Genomic DNA, 20,246 nt, shown 5'->3' with positions numbered 1-20,246 from the left:
CCGACGTCACTCCACCTCCACCTAAGCAACAGCGGCTGGATTTTAACCGAGGGCCTGCTAGCCAGGGAAAAGTTGATAAAGCCATTGCACGGTATGTTGTAGAACACATGCAGGCTATTTCTACTATTTCTATTTCTTGATCAACAGATTGTATTATTCTCCAATGCAATAACAGTACTGAAATGAAGGCTATAAGGGCATTAATGGGAGCCCTTTTTTTAAGTACGGTAACTAATGCGTTACTGTTCACAGTAACGCGTTACTTTTGGGTGTAAGTAATCAGTAAAGTAACTGAGTTACTTTTGAAATGAAGTAACTAGTAATGGTAGCTAGTTACTGGTTTTCAGTAACTAGCACAACACTGGTGATAAGTAACTTCTGGGACAGTTATTACATACGTCAAAAGTACATTGCTTTAACGGGAAGCTATCTATAATAAAAATGTTAAAAAAATGTACATACATATCACATATGCAACTACAATGATTTCTGGAGAATCAAAGCGCTAATGTTTTGCATTTATAAAGTCAGCTGCAAAATCGACTTTCAATCAAACTGCATGTTGTTTGATGAGCATAAAGCCTTCTGAAGATATACAACTAAAACCAATCAGAAAATTGTTGTCGTAAATTTCATAATTAGGTAGTGGTGCATTAATGTCATTTTCAAAAAGGTATGACCGGATCTTGAAATGAGGCTCTGTTGTTGCCTGGCAACTGAGGGCTGCGAGCATAGAGATAGATGATGTTTGCCTGAGAGGCATGGTGCACAAAAGACTTCTCAAATGTCACACACACAGACACACATAAAGCCAAACTAAGGGAGTGAAAGCGAACGCCAACCAATCACAATCGAGTGCAGGGATTATCTGGCTACCTTGGGTCCATTTTACCGATGTGGGGGGGGGNCACAGCTCCTCATATCTGTTCAGAAACTAGACAAAAGTTAAACAAGTACAAACCACAGACTGTCTGTGTCATGGCGAATACAGTCGCTGGTTTATTTATGTCTGTTTAGGCCGTTGTTGTGTGGAAGGTCGGAGCATATTCTGCGTTAGCTTAGCCAATCTCCATTCAGAAAACACGTATTTTAAAAGGTTTCTCGCCTGCCGTCTGTCTGCAGACTTGTCAAAGCATTAATTCATGGTTTTTACTAACCGGTATCAGTATGTTGTTACTTCGGCATCCTTTTGAAACGTGTATTACAACTAAATCACGGTCAAATATGTTCATCTTGTTGTAGTTGTACTGTAGCCCCCTTGCCAGCGATTCTCTCTCTAGTTTAGCATACTCAGCCCGACTCAGCCTGGTTGTTGGCCCGGAAAGAACCTCGATTTTATGGGGCCAGAAAACTGTGAAATAGTACCCACTAGCCGGAACTACGCCAAGTGGAAACGCAACCAAAAACGGGCCCCGCACGCTTAAAGCGAGCTCCGTGCTGTAGTGGAAATGCACCATTGGTGAGTTCCCTGACACACCGGCGACACATATTCATGTATAAAAGACATACAAGTGCATTTTGCATGATAGGTCCCCTTTAAATGTTTTGGCTCTATGAAACCTGATGTACTTCTAAAATTCGGTTTTCTTCTAGTTTGTATCTTCTTGGTCGAATGCACTTATTGTAATTCGCTTTGGATAAAAGCTAAATGTAATTTAATGTAAATGACCTGCCCTGCCTTTCAAAGTTCTTCAAGTTAAAAGGGGAATTTAACCCTTTTCCGAAATAAGAGTTCATCTCTATCGTGTCCTGAAGAAATACTAGTGATAATATAGTATTTTTCAAGATAAGCTGGGAAAGTATAGCTTTTTAACATTATATAAAGACTTCACCAATTTAAAGGAATTTCATTTATATACAGTACATTTTAGAGATAACATATCTTCTGTTCACACATTTACTAATTTCTGGACTCACCTCTGGAATGGATTCGCAGAGAGATGCCTTACACATATTACAACTTGTAGAAAAACACAGCAAAGTCATGATAACAGAAATTACCAATTCAATGATTTAAATTACTGCATTTTAAAGATGTTTTCTTAAGGCTGCGGATGCTGATATTGTTCATAGATGTTCAGTATCTCTGTAAAACGTCTTACATATCATATAATAGTATCCATCAATCGACCTCGTTGTTATAAACCGAGTATACTTCCGCTGCTCCACTCTGCTACACACTCCTGATGGGACCTGAGTTTAACATAGGCCAGTGCTTCGCCCATTAGGTGCTGGGGAGCCTATCTGCACAGGGCAGTGTTCAGTGGCAGTATCACTGACACTGTAATCCTTTTAAGTGATGTTATCCATTATTGCCTACACTACAGACAAATAGCTTGGTTTATCAAACATAAGACTAAAGGGAAAAAGGCCAGTTTACATTTTCCAAAGCCTAAGAGGACACTTTTTAATGTATACTTTTGACAGCAGTAACTATCCAATATCACAGAAGAAAAAGGAAAACATCAAATGTTCTTATTTGAGAAGCTACAACCAGCGAATATTTGGCATTTTTGAAAAAAAAATGATATGAAGTACCATAATAACCTAACTAATCATTTCAGCTGTAGCTTGATCTGCCTTCATATTTATTGACTAATGTCACAATATCTTGTGTGAATTCATTGTATAGCTAATTCCTATCTATTATTACATACATGTATTCAAATATATTCAACCTTAGACTTTATACTTATTTGGATCTTTCTCATGTTAGGAATCATTTGAATAAGCCCTTAGGTTACATGTAATCACATTTTAAAGGAGACATGTCATGCTTTTCCGGTTATTACCCGTCCCCTTGTGTGTTATGAAGGTTTTTATGCATGTAAACGGTCTGCAGAGTCAAAAACCCTCAAAGTACACCCTGTAGCGAGTAAAACTTGAACACAGAAAAACGCCTCGTTGGAGATTTCTCATGTACTTCCTGGACCTTGTGACGTCTGAACACCCAGTAGCCACGCCCAGAGCTATGACCAGGCTGATTGGTCCAAATGAACCAATCCACGGACACACACACACACACACACACACACACACACACACACACACACACACACACACACACACACACACACACACACACACACACACACACACACAGTGCAGGCAGCTCTGCTGATTTCTCCTCCCTGGCTGCAGGCTGATAACAGACAGTTGGGATTGCGGCGAAATTCTCTCTGCAGACCCATTCTCACAGCGTTTATCAACCTATAAACCTTTTTCTTGCTCAATATCAAGCCACACTTATTGTTTTTACTTCGGCTGTGAGTTTGTGTGTGCTCAGGATGAGTTTGGCTGTGTTTNTAAAGCCTTCTGAAGATATACACTAAAACCAATCAGAAAATGTTGTCAGTAAATTTCATAATCGGTCTAGGTGAGTGGGCGGCTTAATGTCATTTTCAAAAAGGTTGACCGATCTTGAAATGAAGGGCTCTGTGTTGCCTGGCAACTGAGCGGCCTGCGAGCCATAGAGATAGAGATGGATGTTTGCCTGAGAGGCATGCTGCCACAAAAGACTTCTCAAATGTGCACACACACAGACACACATAAAGCCAAACTAAGGGGAGTGAAAGCCTGCAACGCAACCAATCACAATCGATGTGCCCCAGGGATTTATCTGGCTACCTTGGGCTCCTTTTACCGATGTGGGGGGGGGGGGGGTCAAAGGTGGGGAACATTACTAGCAATTGCTGGTTGGTTAACTCACCTCTCACTGCCTGGGGTGGTGATCCTGTAGAACCGGTGTCTCAGGTGATGCTTGTCTCCATGGTAACAGGTTGTGCAAAGGTCGTAATTGGTGCACTCAGCACATTTCCAGCGAATACCAATGATGGGCTGTTGACGGCAGGTGTCACACATGGTTCCATCATGCTTGATGCCTAAGGGGGAGGCAGAAGGAGACTACATTAATACACTGGGGTTATATTGTGTGCTGGCATTTGTGTATATTGTACATCAGTAATACTACTTCAATAACTTTCACATTTTATTATCAACAATGTTTATTGCCTCTGCGCGGTAACATTTATTTAAGTAGCCTATTTGAAATAGTTTGAGACTATTGTGTGCACTTTAAAACTTGTCTTTATTACCTATATATTTTTGAAGGGTGTTATACATGCTCGTGTGACACCTGATAACAGCTAGACCAATTTTAGCAACAAGTGATTTTATCATTCTCTTTTTAAGATAGGGAAAATGAAAAGGACTTCTGAAAACCCAACTTCTCCACCGTTACTCAGGTAAAGCTATAAGAAACTGAATGAAGCCAGTCAATGGGAAACATGCTGAAAAGTGTAGCTGTGTTGGGATGTAAGACAATGGCAACAACAAGGTGATGAGGGTAAACAATGGGTAAGTAGTCTATCCTGCTGATATACTTTTATTGAATGCTTGAACATGTTTTTCCTCTAAATGTGTTATTTGAAATCACAAGCCATTATGTTGTCCTATTCTCAACTCTTAACCACAGCTTATTAGCATATGTTGAACACAGTGATATCTGACACACATCTGTTCAGAGAACATTTAAATACTGATCTACTTTTGCGGTAGTCAACAGAATGTCTGCTTTCAACATACATAATAAACTAGCTAAAACTAATTAACTGATTCCTAAAATGTAATACAAAAACTATGTTAAATGGCAAAATATTATGTTTTCATTACAGCAACAACTTTCATAGCTGCTAGGATTACAAATGCATCTTACTACAAAGTCTCTAAATGAAGGCCAATAAAGAACCACTGTCTTTTATATTGAGCATTACCCTGTGTTGCATTAAAATACACTTGTCTTTAAATGAGTCTCAAAGTGCTGAAAAACTAAAAGGAACGGATGTAAAGTTACCTGTTGGAGCACTGTCTAATATCCTCACGTCGTAAGCCCCGGAGCAGCGGTAGTTAGCAGCCGTCCCGTTATCCCAGACAACGACCACCTCCTCTGGACTTTCAAAACTCCTAACAGTGCCAACATGTCCCTCTCCACCATCCTGCTTCCCCCACTTCCAGTCGGGTCCCCGGACCACTCTCGCCCCAACTCCCTCCATCATCGCTCGGTTATTCCTCCCGGTGGTCATTTTCAAAAAGGACGCGCAGTACCAAAACTCTTTCCAACAAGTTTGCAAGCCAGCAGTCGTTGCTAGCGATCGGTGGACAGTTTCCAGCTGCAAGTGCGAGCAGGTCCTAACAGGAAAGAGACTGGAACAATTCCTAAAGCTAGCCTGTTAGCTTAGTAGCTAAGTTAGCTACCTAAGGAGGCTGTCTCACAAAACTATTCCTAAAAGCTAACGTTATTTGCAAGCGCCTCGGTTTGCCTCTGAGAATAAGACACGAATCACCCCAAAAGCCTATTGAGAAGCAACATTGCTAGCAAAGACAGATATCAGTACCCAGCAAGCTGGCTATGTCTCTCCTCCACTCCACACACAAGAATGCCACCTCTTCAACTTAGCAAGCTAGCGAGCTGAGTTGCTATGCTATCGCAATGCTAGCAAGATAAAACCTCTCCAGGCTAGCAAGTCCTTTTCGTTGAGGTAAATGTAGTCCTTTTGGTCACTGCTTATCCTTATTATTGTTGTTGTGTATGGTGCTGAAAATCCATCCAAGATGTTCCCTTTGTCAGCCAGAGATGGTTCCCTGGAGTCAACTCAGAATAACCGCGTCGCCATTATTGTCAATCATCGTTCAGACCTCAGACGAGCAACAACTAGCTACGGAGGTGAACGACAAAGCCCGAAGACGAGAGGCTAGAAAACAAGTACGAGTCCAGCCCAGGGCGCGCATGCGCTTCTGGATGTCCAAACCCATTCTCAGTTTCTGTGTGGTAAAGATAAAAAACATAATCTCTGTATTTTAACCCATTTTAATAAGTAGATGAAGCAGATCTTTTTGAATCTTTTGCCAGATTATTTTGAAATAATACCAGTAATCTGAAACCAACCCATCCCTTTTAAATGTTTGAATTCGTCAGGGGAAGTATACAGAAACAGTCAATAACAACAATCAAACAGTGATTTTTGAGCAAAATAATTTTTTCTCCGGTGTTTGACAAATACATGCATGTCTAGTCGCAGGAACTTCTGTATAGAGCAACATTGAGTAAATATTTAATGAACACTACCTATTGTTACATCTGGAACAATATATTTTTGCATATGGCTCACATACTAAACTGTCTGCAGTGTATACTGCACATTTAATTTATAATGGTATCATTTAAGCTGTCTGAGCTGATGGAAGCTGACATGAATTCAAATTAAATTAAATATGATCCAGCAGACACAGAAGAAAAAGTCTGTCCAAGAATTCCAGCTGGTATTTATAAATGGAATGGCTTTTGTTTTTCCTTTCAAGGACATGTTAAAACTTTACTTTACTGAATTCAGTTATTAATTGTAAACATAACTCAACTAAGATATTGAAAAATTATTCTATTTGCTTTGTATATTACATTTGTATTAACTGTTCATAATCAACACATTTCTAAGTTGAAATTGTATTTATATCAGACTCACCAGATGCTGTACATGTGTCTGATAACACCAAAACAGACTACTTTCAAAGACAAACAATAATAATCTCCGGTTGGCACATATTAGAATAGCACTCTCTAGCTCCGGGAAAACATTTCTGTGGGCCCTTTTGAACTTGTTTCCGATCTCGTTGCATTATGTAAGGATTAAGCAGAAATGCACCTTAAATCTACCATATAAACTCAACATGAATTTCATTTAAATAAAAGCGCTTAAGCAGTTACCCAGGGTCCTTCAATACTAAATGGGGCCCCAAATTAGGCAATATGTTGCCTTAAGGCGCCTATCATAGTGTGCTTTAGTGGTGCATACAGTAGCCCTACAAACGCATTCTCAGTTAATTAAATTACCACCATCTAATTGGCGCCCCCTGTGGGTCTGTAGCCCCTGGGGTAGCTGCCTTCTGTTGATAATCCAGTTGTAATGTGGATTACCACTGCAGCAAACACGTTACATTGTTTAAGAAGCTGAAGAAGGTAATGCTGTTAGTGATGGAAGAAGAATTCAGAGGCTTTACTTTGAGTAAAAGTACCATTATTATCAAAATACTTCACTACATGTAAAAGACCTGCATTCAAAATCTTACTGTAAAAGTACAAAGGTATTATCAGTTAAATGTACTTAAAGTATATAAATCTATCTATAAATGTGACATTTAGATACTATTGTTGCATTGAGTTACATTTGACTGTTATAGACAAAAACAGTTCTGATTTTTTTTTTAAAATAATTTGTATTACTGTTTTGTCTTAGTTAATCCACTATTTCTATTATATTTTATGTGTACTGTATTTACTTGCACTATTGTATCTGTTTTATTGTGTTGCACTGTTGGAGGAGCATGTGACCTATTGTCATCGACATAACTACACTGTACGAATGACAATAAAATCCTTGAATCTTGAATCACTACTTTAATTTTTAGAGATGCATTTTGTTAAAAGTAGCTAAAGGTGGTAAATAAATGTGGTGGAGTAAAATAACATTACTTTTCCTTTGAAATGTAGTGGAGTAAAAGTATACAGTACCATCAAAGGGAAATACTCAAGAAGTACAGTACTTGAGTAAATGCACTCAGTTACTTCCGAACTCTGAATGCTGTCATTGCACCTATCTGTTTATTGTCTTTTGGCTGAGTTCAAGGGAAGGCTTCCAGGCCAATACTGCATCTGCAGAGCCGCAGGGTGCACCTCCCCCCTGTAGTCTGCAGGGAGCGACTGTGAGCCTGCCTGCTTGTCTGTCTGACTGTACATAGCCGGTCATAAAGCGCCACCGCTCTGCACACAGCGTTATATCTCCCCTTATATGGTCCCCTTTACTATTGTTCCTCCTTAACAGTGGGCTCGCAGGCAGACACAGCTGACTTTCACCCGAGCTGGCCGCTGTCCTTGCAGTACGAGGATAAACAGGAGACCTTGCAATGATCTGGACTGAGCTGGACTTCAATTTCAACATTTTAACTAGGGACCTCTCACATTATCTGGAAAATCAAGTGAAAGTTGGGCTTTTTGGATCGGGGTTAGGACTGTCTCTGGTTCTGGGCTTTAGCGCAGCGTACACCTGCTATTATTTGCTTTCAGTAGCAAAGGTAAGTCATGTTTTATAACCTGCTTTAGAGGGACTATTATGTGCATTATGGTCCTGCATGTTCAATAAAAACCGCTGTGCTTGTCATGGTGGAGCATCACTCTTCCGGCCGGGTGATGGTGTTGACTGGGGCTCCTGCTGATGGAGGTCTCGATTATGTTTCATCTGTGCACCAGTGTGCAAACGTTACACATGTGGGATGGATCTCAGGCATATAAGACACGCTCGGATGCGCACATTCATCTAAAATTGATGTGCACATTCATCTACATCCATGTGCAGCACTTATGTAACAACAATAAATCAATCCCCTGCATACAGTTTGATGTCGGCATTGACCATGCTAGGCTAACGTTACTGTATGTTAGCTAGACATGCCGTTTCAAGGCTTTCTGCGCTGCATGGTAAAATTGCCGTCATTCATTTCATGGCAAGCAGACTCACGGTGTTGGCTTTATGTAATTACAAATCCCCTGCTGAATAAGATTATGCACGAGTTAAACAATGACATTAATAGAACCAGGAATATCTTTTTTTATAGAAATGTATTATGTGAGTAAACATATTAGATAATAAGTTTGATTTGTCAATTAGATTGCTGGATTTATTAACAATCATCCTACCATTTCTCCAGTGGAATGACCTTAATCAAAAAATGAAGCTACTGTAATAGACGATGGCTTTATTAGATGTGTGTAGCCTTTATTTAACCAGGTGAAAATCCCATTGATATCAACGATCAAAGATAAAAACCTTTACTAGTTGTTGTTATGCAATACTAATGAAGGATTAACGTTTAATATGATCTGTTAAAGTATAATAGATTAAGCAGATGTGTTTCTGTTGTATGCTGAAATGTAATCATATACCACAACGTAAATATTCTGTAATATTTTTAAATAATTATTTGGTCTGTTTTGAAGTATTTATGTAGTGAGACCAAAATGTAAGTTTTAATGCAATTTAACATTTTACAACATATGATGTTACAAACAAGAGCTAAGCTTCATTACATGGAAGGATCTGCTGTCATATAATGAACAGTCAAATGAATTGCACCCTGAGGCAAAAATGAAAACAATTACTTGTATTTTCACCCTTTCCCCTGTCTATTGCAGAAGCCAAAGCTCATCTCCGGGGGTAAAAAGTTCTACCAATTTCTGAGGGAGCAATGTCCGGTAGTGTCAGAGACCTACTACCCCACCTTTTGGTGCTGGGAAAGCCGCATCCAGACTTTATTGAGACCGTTTGTCACAGCCAAACCAGGGGTTGTCTACAGAAAGTAAGTCTTCACCATGACTGACGTACTAATTATCTATCACACAAGTTGTATTTTCCCAAGAAAATATCTTTCCTTGCAAGTAGACCATGAAGTAGACACGCCTAACTAGTTGTATTTTACCTCATTAAGAGAGTGTGAGCTGTACAACAGCTAAAGTTCAGGTTTGCAAAAGTACAGTGTGTGTGCTTTTATAGACAGCTTAATTGTTCTGGCATTTTTAGAATAATTAAATGGCACTGCAGAATTTTCCATGCCCACAGCGAAAAGCCTTTAAAAATAATCTTTGTCACCAAGAAACTGCCATTGCGTATTTCTTGGTATCTTTGTGAACAGTTTCACAACTGGAAACAAATCCTAGTCTTATTCTTAGCAGAGTTTCAAAGGCTCAGAGGAGAAATAAATCTTTTGTGTCATGATGCTGGCTTAGGCCGCCCTGCGTGCCCTTTGATAATGTACACTGTGTTCAAGATTAATTGCAACTGCATTCCTTGCCCCCTTTGCACATACTGTAGAGGGGATTATATTGAATTAGGAGAGACTTATTTCCATTATTAATACACATTACATATTTATTCACATTACATTCTCACATCATGTATAATGTATTCACTCACTATTTTCAATGGCCTCTTTGCCTTTACAGTATGATTGTATGATGTGAGGTGGTTGTCAGCCAGGTACCCGTGGTTGGATCAACCCAAATTGTCTATATGAACTTTTGTCCATAGCTGGAATAAATCTGTTCTGGATCTGTTAAAAGTTTAGACACTCAATCAAAAGTTTGCAATTTTTCTTTTCGCAGCAGTTTTTATCTATTCAGTTTAATTACTATTACTGTAGGGCTGAGCATTTAAGTGGAATTTTATCAAAATTGCACTATGTGCACATTTGCAAGAGCCACAATATAATATAATAAGGCAATATATGTTTCAATATACATACTTGTAGTGCTTCAGAGATGTCCTCGCCTACAAATTATATTTTACCGATCGCAATGTTGGGTCACACTTTATTGATTTTCTCTTCTGCCAAGGTGACAAATGTTCCCATAATGCACACAGACTCATCCGTAGAACTGATAACAGACAGTAGGAGTATTCACTTAAGTTATTAACACGTTTCCTCCAGGGACAACAGTACGTCCCCCCACTCCATAATGAAGTTACCCAAGGATGACCCAAGGACGGACATGTCTTTTGAGTCATCTCATTGTCCAATCAGAGGATTAGCATCAGTTCCCCTCCCACTCTATGCACTGGTCGCTCTGGATTGGCCCTGGCTGACCTTAAGGTCTAACTTCCTGTGCATATTTCATGGCGGTTCTGTAATTTCATTCTGATGTCTTTACCGCCAAGTTCGCTCACTGGCTTCTGTGTGTGTGCAGTGCAGGTTTTAAAAGGCACAAGCGCTGGTACTGAAGGACCTCATCTGCCAGGCTAGGGTTGTAGAGCAAAGAAATTGATTGACTACCAGAACCTCCTGGTGCAATGCCCTCATCCTTATCTGAACTTGCTTTGCGTTGCATAGCGCACTGACAAGGTAGTCCCGAGGGAAATGAGGCAGCTGTAAGTGAGCGCTCTGCTCACATATCCAATTCCCCTTTGGGAGTGCTTTTGATGGATGCAATAAAGGAGTCACTTCACCTAGAACTAACTAGAAATGAATAATTATGCAAATAATGCAACCGGAAAGAGAAGATGACTATGTACATGTATTTTTGTGCTTGAGTGTCTCCATGTGTTTGAATGAGACAAATTAATAATTGTCGTGGCTGATTCGTCGTGTCCCTCTCGTCTCTGCAGTGAGCTTATTAAGGCACCAGATGGAGGACAGATCTCTTTGGATTGGTTTGACAATGATGACAGCCTTTCTCATCCCGACCCTGCCACCAGGCCCACAGCCCTCCTTCTCCCCGGGCTGACCGGCACAAGCCGAGAGTCCTACATCCTGCACATGGTCCAGCAGAGCCGGGATCTGGGCTATAGGTGGGTGGTCTTGGCTGGATACCCTGGCACAAATCCAGCGCTTAGCACAGATACACTGCACTGAATCACACATCTGACACTCTCTGTCCATTATGCTCTGATTTTCCATTCATCTACACATATTTTGTCCAATCATATTGGAATGTCTTGATTATGTTTCGGCCTTGAAGCCTTTTTCAAGATCAACAAAAGGTAAATGTGACACCCACTGTTCCACTGATTTGGTTACTATTGCATAATGGGTGACTGAGTTCCAGTGCCTTGGGGTTATGTCAGGTGAAGTGCACAACTAAAGTGAGCAGCTAAGCTTCGTGTCAAGAGCAGCTTTTTGTAAATAGCCAAACGAAGCACAAGCTTGAAGAGTTGCAGAGGGAGGCACTTGTTTCCTCCCTTCGTCCTCTCCAAAATAATCTATCTCTCTCTGTACTCTCTGCACTCATTCTTTCACCCAGATTTTGGAAAGCAAGGCAAACTCAGCATCTTCCAGCCCTCACCCCTGTCTGTGTAGCTTAATGAATTACAGCTTATCCCGGTACAAGCTTTGCAGCTTAGCCCAGTCCAGCTTCCGTATCTATGTTGCAGTGTGTGTTTAAGAACACAAACACACACACACTAAAACACACCATCTAGTCCCACCCTGCCGCTGAGTTACACCAACCAAAACAGGACTGACTCCAGATAATGGATGACAGGAGGGATGCTGATGTCTTTACTTTACAGTACAAATAGAATGCTCTTCACGCAGCTGTGCTTCTGCACATCTCATCTTGTTCCCAGTTCAGTTGTTAAAGATATTTGGGAAACCATGCTCCCTTTGAACATGAAAGTTGGTAGCTTGTAGCAACAGCAAAAAAGCTAGCATAACCTTATTAGAGCCTGGACATTTGTTTCAACCCTGTATACATGCTTTTGATTAAAAGGCAAACCCTAAAAATGAACGTATTCATCTTTTTGTCTTTCAAATGACAAGAAATTGTGAAAACTGCCCCAAGGTGACATATTTAAATCGGATCAACTCTCATCACCATGAGACAAAAACCCAAAGATATTCAGTTTTCAATTTAAGCTAAGCTTTTATTAATGCTGTTACCAGAAAATAGTTGATCATTTATTTTCTGATGATTGACCCCTTGACTTATCTCTGCAGCTCTATTAAAACTTTTTTAAGAGATTAATTTTGTGTATTTCAGATGTGTGGTATTCAACAACAGAGGGGTTTCCGGTGAAACACTGCTGGTAAGAATCTAACATGTGTCCTACTTTTCAACCCATCCGCACTGAGGTGCATATGTGATAAAAAAGCTTTTCGAGAACAGTTGTTTTTCCCTTTGTCAGCAGAGTTGTCCTTTTCATTGCCTTAACCAGAACAGAGCATATTTATTCCACACGTGTCACCGAGGGAGCTCTAAGCAGATGCTGGACAGACAATGTTGTTGCATATAAAGGATTAAGTTGCAGGCAGATATTGTATCTTAATGCAGATACACAGAAGTATGACCTCTTCCAGCACGTGCTGTTCTGACACCTGGCTAAATCTGTCCTGATACACATGGGTATATTTAGCTAACAAAAAGCCAGAGCTCTGAGTGCATAGCGAGCCCACTGTGTTTTATGTCCCCCCCCCCCTCTCTGTCTGAATGTCTTTGGAACAGAGGAGCATTCTTTATGGACAACTGTATCACCCTGATACCATCCTACCATCACTTCCATACAGAGATCTCATTCATGAACAAATGCTGTCTCTTTACAAGCAATCTAATGTTCATCTTTGTGGGTGTGCATTTTGAATCAGGGGCTGTGACCTGCTGTTGTCTTTGCTATATTCTGATTCAGCTGCTGAAAAAGGGGGTGAAACTGTCAAAAGAGCTAAGTGTCATTGGGATTGAAACTGTGTTTGAGGTCATAGCCAAGTGACTAGCATTTAGTTGTCTCAGCTGTCCTGAGATTGAAAAAAAAAAGTTTAAACCCAAAGACCTTGGCACTGTACCAATTGCTGGCGGTAAGGCATGCATTTAACTTAGACATTGCATTTAACTTAGACATTGTGATACATTCTATGCAAATGATACAGCATTTGCATGCTGCTGTGAGTGTTTTCTCTGTGTCCACTTAGTGTGAATATCGTCCATTGTTTAAATAGGCCAGAGCTTTGGTTTTAGAATGACCCGCTGTGTGATAGATGCCTCCCGCCTCTAAGACTTTCCTGAGCGCTAGTGCCCTATTTCTAGACTTGTAAAAAGCCTATTACATTACTCTTTCCTGTTGAGTAGCTTTGCAGTGGATAAATGTGTCCAGTTATTGGTATTATATAATATATTATTATCATCATTCTTAGAATATGGACTTGTTAAATAGTCTCCTTTGAGTAGGTTTTTTTTTACTTTGGTAAAGAGGGGGACCCAAGTTCCCATCAGCAAACACACGTGGGTTTGCTATCCTGGCTCCAAAATGGTGGAATGAGCTCCCCATTGACATCAGTACTGCAGAAAGCTTACACATCTTCCGTCGCAGACTAAAAACTCACCTCTTTCGACTCCACTTCGAGCAATAAAATTGCTAACAAAGCACTTATATACAGTACTAACAAAGGACTGGCTTATCTAAAGCTAGTGGAGTAGCAGTAGTAAAGTGGACCTATCATGCTATATTTGAATAATATATTGTAGGGCCATACCTATATAATGTCTGCAAAGTTTTTTTTTCAAAATACCAAGCAGATCATGCATTTTAGCCATGCCTCATTTCACTCTTTCATTTGCTCTTTTTTAGCCCTGTTTTTGCAAGGGCTGATTCTGAGAAGCCTTCTTCGCTGCTTTTGTGGCAGATTACAGCGCCACCTACAGGCCTGGCATATGTACTACAGCGTCTCCAGCGCTTTCGAACGCCGTGGCTGTCTCCTCCTGATAGGTGGAGAGTTGCCCATGGAGGCGGAGCTCCTCGTTTCTGACGTCAGAGATATTTCAAATCTGTATCAGTCTGTATCAGATCTGTTGCAGCCCCGTTTTTAGTGATTTGGGTATGGAGGAAAAGAGAGAGGGTTGTGTTTTCTGACACTTGTGGCGCATTTCCACTACACGGCCTCGCTTGGACTCGCTCGGTATGGCTAGGCCTCGTTAGGACTGGCTCACTTTATGGCGCATTTCCATTACAGTTTAGAAACTGGGGTAGTATAGTATATAGTAACGCAGTGTAGGCGGAGCTGTGACGTCATCTTCAATGAGAGCCCCAGAAAAACAACACAGCCGTTAGCTGTTAGCACTCAAGCTCACAGCTCCTCATATCTGTTCAGAAACTAGACAAAAGTTAAACAAGTACAAACCACAGACTGTCTGTGTCATGGCGAATACAGTCGCTGGTTTATTTATGTCTGTTTAGGCCGTTGTTGTGAGTGTGGACGGTCGGAGCATTTACTGCGTTAGCTTAGCCGATCTCCATTAGAAAACATGCATTTTAAAAGGTGTTCTCGCCTGCCGTCTGTCTGCAGACTTGTCAAAGCATTAATTCATGGTTTTTACTAACCGGTATCAGTATGTTGTTACTTCGGCATCCTTTTGAAACGTGTATTACAACTAAGTCACGGTCAAATATGTTCATCTTGTTGTAGTTGTAGCCCCCTTGCCAGCGATTCTCTCTCTAGTTTAGCATACTCAGCCCGACTCAGCCTGGTTGTTGGCCCGGAAAGAACCTCGATTTTATGGGGCCAGAAAACTGTGAAATAGTACCCGCTAGCCGGAACTACGCCAGGTGGAAACGTAACCAAAAACGGGCACGGCTCGGCACGCTTAAAGCGAGCTCCGCGCTGTAGTGGAAATGCGCCATTATTAGTACCTTGCCTCAGGAGAATTTGGCTTTAAAATCCCAAATCGTTAAATGAATGGACAGCCTGAGTTAATACAAGAGGGAAAGTTTGAATATTGTTGATCATCTTGAACTCAAATGTCCTGGTTGGTTGAACTGAAGTGAGGTCAGACTTCATCAGCAATGACAAGGCAAAAAGCAACTTGGTAATGTGATGAAATGATTCACGGTCACATGAAATCTAATGATGACACAAGGTGACATGCAGCGTGAATCACACAGCCTGAGAACTGCTGAGTCATGCAGGGGTGAAGGGATCAACACACTGCTGGGAAAAGAAAGGTCTAGAAACATGCTGAGTAATGTTTATCAGAGCCAAACAGAGCGTATCAAGTGAAAACAGGGCTTCTGTGTGTGTGTGTGTGTGTGTGTGTGTGTGTGTGTGTGTGTGTGTGGGGNNTTCCTCACACACACACACACACACACACACACACAGTGCAGGCAGCTCTGCTGATTTCTCCTCCCTGGCTGCAGGCTGATAACAGACAGTTGGGATTGCGGCGAAATTCTCTCTGCAGACCCATTCTCACAGCGTTTATCAACCTATAAACCTTTTTCTTGCTCAATATCAAGCCACACTTATTGTTTTTACTTCGGCTGTGAGTTTGTGTGTGCTCAGGATGAGTTTGGCTGTGTTTGGCTGTGTATCGCTAAACAAGGAAACCACACCTCCACGGAGCTCAGCGCGATTCACAACGTCCCGACCAATCAGAGCACACTGTGGTCACAGGGAGGGTGGGGGCTGGAGCTACTGGAGCTACAACGAGCCGTTAAAGGCAGAGAGTGAAATTCAGTGAATACACGTAGTTTACAGAGATACTATGAGAAACCAATGTGAGTTTGGAAAATTGCACAATATAAATCTATTCTAGTAGACCTCAACAATGGAATTATGATCAGTGGAAATGGCCATGACATGTCTCCTTTAAATCACCTGTTTCATCTCTGGTGTCAGATCATACTCTCCAAGATATCGTCACATAACATAAACATGGGAAATGATCTGTTCATATCTGATATGAGTTAAGACCGGCCCATTGCCATGCAGGGTCAGGGAGAAAAGAAAGTCTCTACAGTTACGTCATAGAGGGCGATGATACGGCTGTCATGCTTAGAATGTGTTGAATAGGAAGCACCATCAATATGTTCCATCTTTAAAAAACAAGTGCACTTCCCGCCCTATTTAAGATGAATATCAAAAAAGAATAGCTTTGCGTGAGAATTGATGGTGGCATACAATAGGAATGTATCTCCGTATTTGCTTGTATTAGTCATCTTCTGTTCTCCTTGTACTAGATCAGGGGTCTCAAACTCAAGGCACGGGGGCCAAATCCAGCCCGCGACTTCATTTTATGTGGCCCCGCAAGGGCTTGCAAAGAATATAATATGTTTATAATACGGTTCCATGCCACTTTACAGAAGCAGGTTTCCCATAAACTACATGTCCCACAATGCATCTCGTTTTGTGACATGCACACTGAAGAGACTTGCAATTATTTACCCTGGACTTCTGCTTTCAGACGTAGTTAATTACTAAGTTATTATCCTATCCGATAATAATCAAATTCAGAGGCAATAATGTAATATAATACATTATTTTATATATATATATATATTATATATTTATATAGTTACAACCGGCCCTTTGAGTGCAACCTTTTAAGCGAATGTGGCCCGCGATGAAATTGAGTTTGACACCCCTGTACTAGATCCAATAAACCTTAAAACGTCAGTCTCCTGCAAGCGTCACTCATCTTATTACTATGCTCATTAATATTTTCTAAACATCGTGTACTGTACAGCGCAAGCAGATAACACTAACTGATATACCCTAAGGATAGAAAATACCATGTGCAGCCTGACAGAGATAGACTCAGGTCAACTTACTGTGCTGCTATCTCTGCCTGTAAATAACAAAGGTTCTTATGTCGCCAGGGAGATTGTATCTGCTACATATTCATCTGTAAGCTCTCTGTGTCCACGTGTCTGCTGTCATTATCGACTGTATTTATCTACTGTATATGCCATGTATGTCTCACACATGTCTACTGTTCATGGCGTCATACGAGTTACAATGCATTTCCAACAACAGAAATAAAAGAGTGCTGTCTTTTGGTCCCACACAGACGCCGAGGACATACTGTGCAGCCAACACAGAGGATCTGGAGACTGTTATTGAACACATACAGAGGACGAATGAAGCTGCTCAAATCATGGCTGCTGGAGTATCTATGGGCGGGTAATAAAGCCACTCTATGAAATGCAATACCCACAAATCACCTGACTATTTACTGTAAAACTCACTCATATTTACTTGTTTAGTTAGTCAGGTTGTTGTATAACTCTCTCTCTCTCTCTTTGTCCTCCTTTAATATTAAACACTCCCAATGCTTATGGGGTTATAGAAGTGAAAATAGATGATATTGGTATTTCTTATTGCCATTTCTTTAATATTATCTTTTGATATCCGCGTTAGCCTAAACAATGTAGTGTCATTTAGGTGCTTTATTATGATCCCAGTCGTCATTGTAGCATGCCAAAAAATGTGCTTTTTTTACTGCACAGCCCTAATCCATTGAAGTGAAGGATTGGTAAAAAATGAAACATGTTCCAATACCGTTTTTCTTTTTTCTCCATTTGTCCCTACCTCTCGCCGTCTCTCCATTTTTTCAGGATGATGCTGGCCAACTATTTGGGGCGTAAAGGCCATAAGACCTGTCTGAAAGGGGTGGTGGTCTTCTCAGCAGGCTGGGATGTGTTTGAGTGCACTGCTTCACTGGAAAAACCCCTGGACCGCTTCCTCTTCAACTCTTACCTCACCAGCTGCCTACAAGCCTCTGTGGACAGGTCAGCCTGAGCAGGATTACTGCAGCCGCTAACTCGCTGCTAATGCTATGGGTTAAATGTTTAGGGATATTGAAAAACCCCCATATTACCTTTTTAGACATTGCACTTCAATTTTAGAGACAAAAGTGCTGCTGTGTTTTTTTATTTGTTAGCTGATGAACAAAGCATTATAAAAAAAAAAGTCTGTGAACACTTAGCAATTGTCATACCCTGAACACGTGTCCTAAAATGGGCATGATATAAATGCACAATAATGCCTTTTCTGGTATTACTTTGAAAGTGAGCTTGATTGTTGTGTCATAATGCAGTTTTAACCTTGTCAACATTTTTTAGGGACATTTTCAGCTGCAATTCATTTCACCTCACAGCAGTCGGTGACAGTTTTATTTTTAATCTTCTCTGCAGACACAGACCAGTGCTTGAAAAGTGTTACGACATCGATCATGTCATGAAGGTTGGATTATTTTTGGTAGAACTTTGTCACAAATGCTAGTCTAATTAAACAAAGTAGCCACATTTTAATGAACTTACCTGATCCCTACAGGCAAAGACCATCAGAGAGTTTGACGAGAGGTTCACCTCCATTATGTTTGGTTATTCCACCAATGATGACTACTACCTTGATGCCAGTCCCGTCCACAGGCTGAAATCTGTGAAGGTGCCAATGCTGTGTCTGAATGCTGCTGATGATGTCTTTTCACCGTCGCATGGTGAGTCCCAGCCCCCTCACCAGGTTTTCTGTACAAAACCTTGTTAGTATGGATTGGATGCATTAGAAAAGCTGATGTTACATATATATGAAAACACTGCACGTAAGGTCACCTATTATGCAAAATCCACTTTTTCATGTCTTTTATAAATAAACATGTGTAAAGAGATTCTGAAAGTTTCAGGAAAAAATATTCGCTCACTATTTGTCCCGATCCAATTATATAAAAAGTAAAACCTGTCTGAAAATGAGCTGATCAGATTTTGGCCACTTTATGATGTCATAAGGTTTTTCTGGCTTGTGTAACCATTAGCCAATCACCAACCAAGGTACACCCCCCCACCTTATCACCTGAATCTCCTCCGAGAGCACCATGTGTTCTGTTTACCCAAATATCTCTCAGAGGGGCGTGGGGAGTGGCTCCTTATTTTCATCTAAAGTAACAGACAGAGAATCAGCACTTTTGAAACAGGGCTGAAACAGAGGGGTTTATGGGATGCTACAATGCATGATCTGTTTGGTATTTTGAGCCAAACACTTCAGAGACATGTTTTGTATCTCAGACATATAATATATTGATGAAAAACAGTATAATAGGGGACCTTTAAATAATCGGTTTCCTTTGCAGCCATTCCAGTGGAGGCCGTGAAGCAGAATCCTAACCTGGCCCTGCTCATTACCTGTCACGGCGGCCATATTGGTTTCCTTGAGGGCCTGTGGCCTCGACGGAGCACTTACATGGACCGAGTCTTCAAGCAGTTTGCCAAGGCGGTCATTGAACAAGGCACCGGACTCCAAGACCTTTCCTGTTCAGAGAACTGAACAAAGTGTTCCTTTAGTTGTACTTCCTCTCTCGTATGTTCTTTCCTTCCTTCCTTTCTTTACATTTTCAAAATGTTTGCCATCCATCTTTACTTGCTGCATTCCATTCTTTATAACTTCCATTTTTACTCCATTCTTCTTTTATCTAACATAATTCCTTAACCTTTTTTTAACCTCCATCCTTTATTTCCTCTCTATCCAGCCCTATTCTACTTATTTCCTTCCTTCCATGGACTTTATCTTTATCTTTGCCCTCCATCACTCCATCCTATTCTTCCTCCTGCCACAAGCAAAAAACGTGTGTTCTTATTTGAAAGGCACATCTAATTGGATGCAGCATATGTGTTGCACATTGCAAACATTAATTTATTTATTACGCACAGTTACAAGTAATTGTATGTAACGTTCTAGTGGTATACTTGTAAAAAAAACAAGCAAAGCTGTTCGTCACTGTAGAAAAGCTAAGTCTTTTTCCATCTCATTTAGTTACATTAGCTAGCTAACAAATTAAATGCGTTTACCTTGTGCAATCAATTTATTTGTAATATAACACAAGTACTGTACATGAAAATTCAATCATCTTTATTCATGAACCTTTAGTAATTGTGTCAGTAGGATTT

The 20,246-nt window shown here is 40.6% G+C and overlaps 2 protein-coding genes across 2 annotated transcripts in view; one reads left to right on the top strand and one right to left on the bottom strand.

Moving 5' to 3' along the window:
• The window catches only part of mib1 (MIB E3 ubiquitin protein ligase 1), a gene marked incomplete at its 3' end in the record, with an annotated part of 56,281 nt that extends 50,534 nt beyond the window's left edge, over positions 1-5,747 (bottom strand). Inside the window, exons 1-2 of the mRNA XM_010767652.1 lie at positions 4,853-5,747; positions 3,710-3,881 (exon numbers count right to left, since the gene is read on the bottom strand). Of these exons, the coding sequence (XP_010765954.1) occupies positions 3,710-3,881; positions 4,853-5,081 (401 nt within the window). The remainder of the gene's footprint in view (positions 1-3,709; positions 3,882-4,852) is intronic.
• Positions 5,748-7,816: 2,069 nt separating this feature from the next.
• On the top strand, positions 7,817-19,678 carry abhd3 (abhydrolase domain containing 3, phospholipase). The gene is made up of 9 exons (XM_010767637.1): positions 7,817-8,124; positions 9,242-9,405; positions 11,208-11,390; positions 12,581-12,626; positions 17,375-17,487; positions 17,922-18,095; positions 18,501-18,549; positions 18,640-18,805; positions 19,433-19,678. The coding sequence occupies exons 1-9, from the start codon at positions 7,957-7,959 to the stop codon at positions 19,624-19,626; spliced, it is 1,257 nt and encodes a 418-aa protein (XP_010765939.1). The 5' UTR covers positions 7,817-7,956; the 3' UTR covers positions 19,627-19,678.
• Positions 19,679-20,246: the final 568 nt, after the last annotated feature.

This window comes from Notothenia coriiceps, unplaced genomic scaffold (genome assembly GCF_000735185.1).
Source record: "Notothenia coriiceps isolate Sejong01 unplaced genomic scaffold, NC01 NC01_scaffold00004495, whole genome shotgun sequence".
In the NCBI taxonomy this organism is placed as follows: Eukaryota; Metazoa; Chordata; class Actinopteri; order Perciformes; family Nototheniidae; genus Notothenia; species Notothenia coriiceps.
The sequence above is the reverse complement of the archived record's forward strand: the minus strand, read 5'-3'. Positions and strand labels throughout refer to the sequence as shown.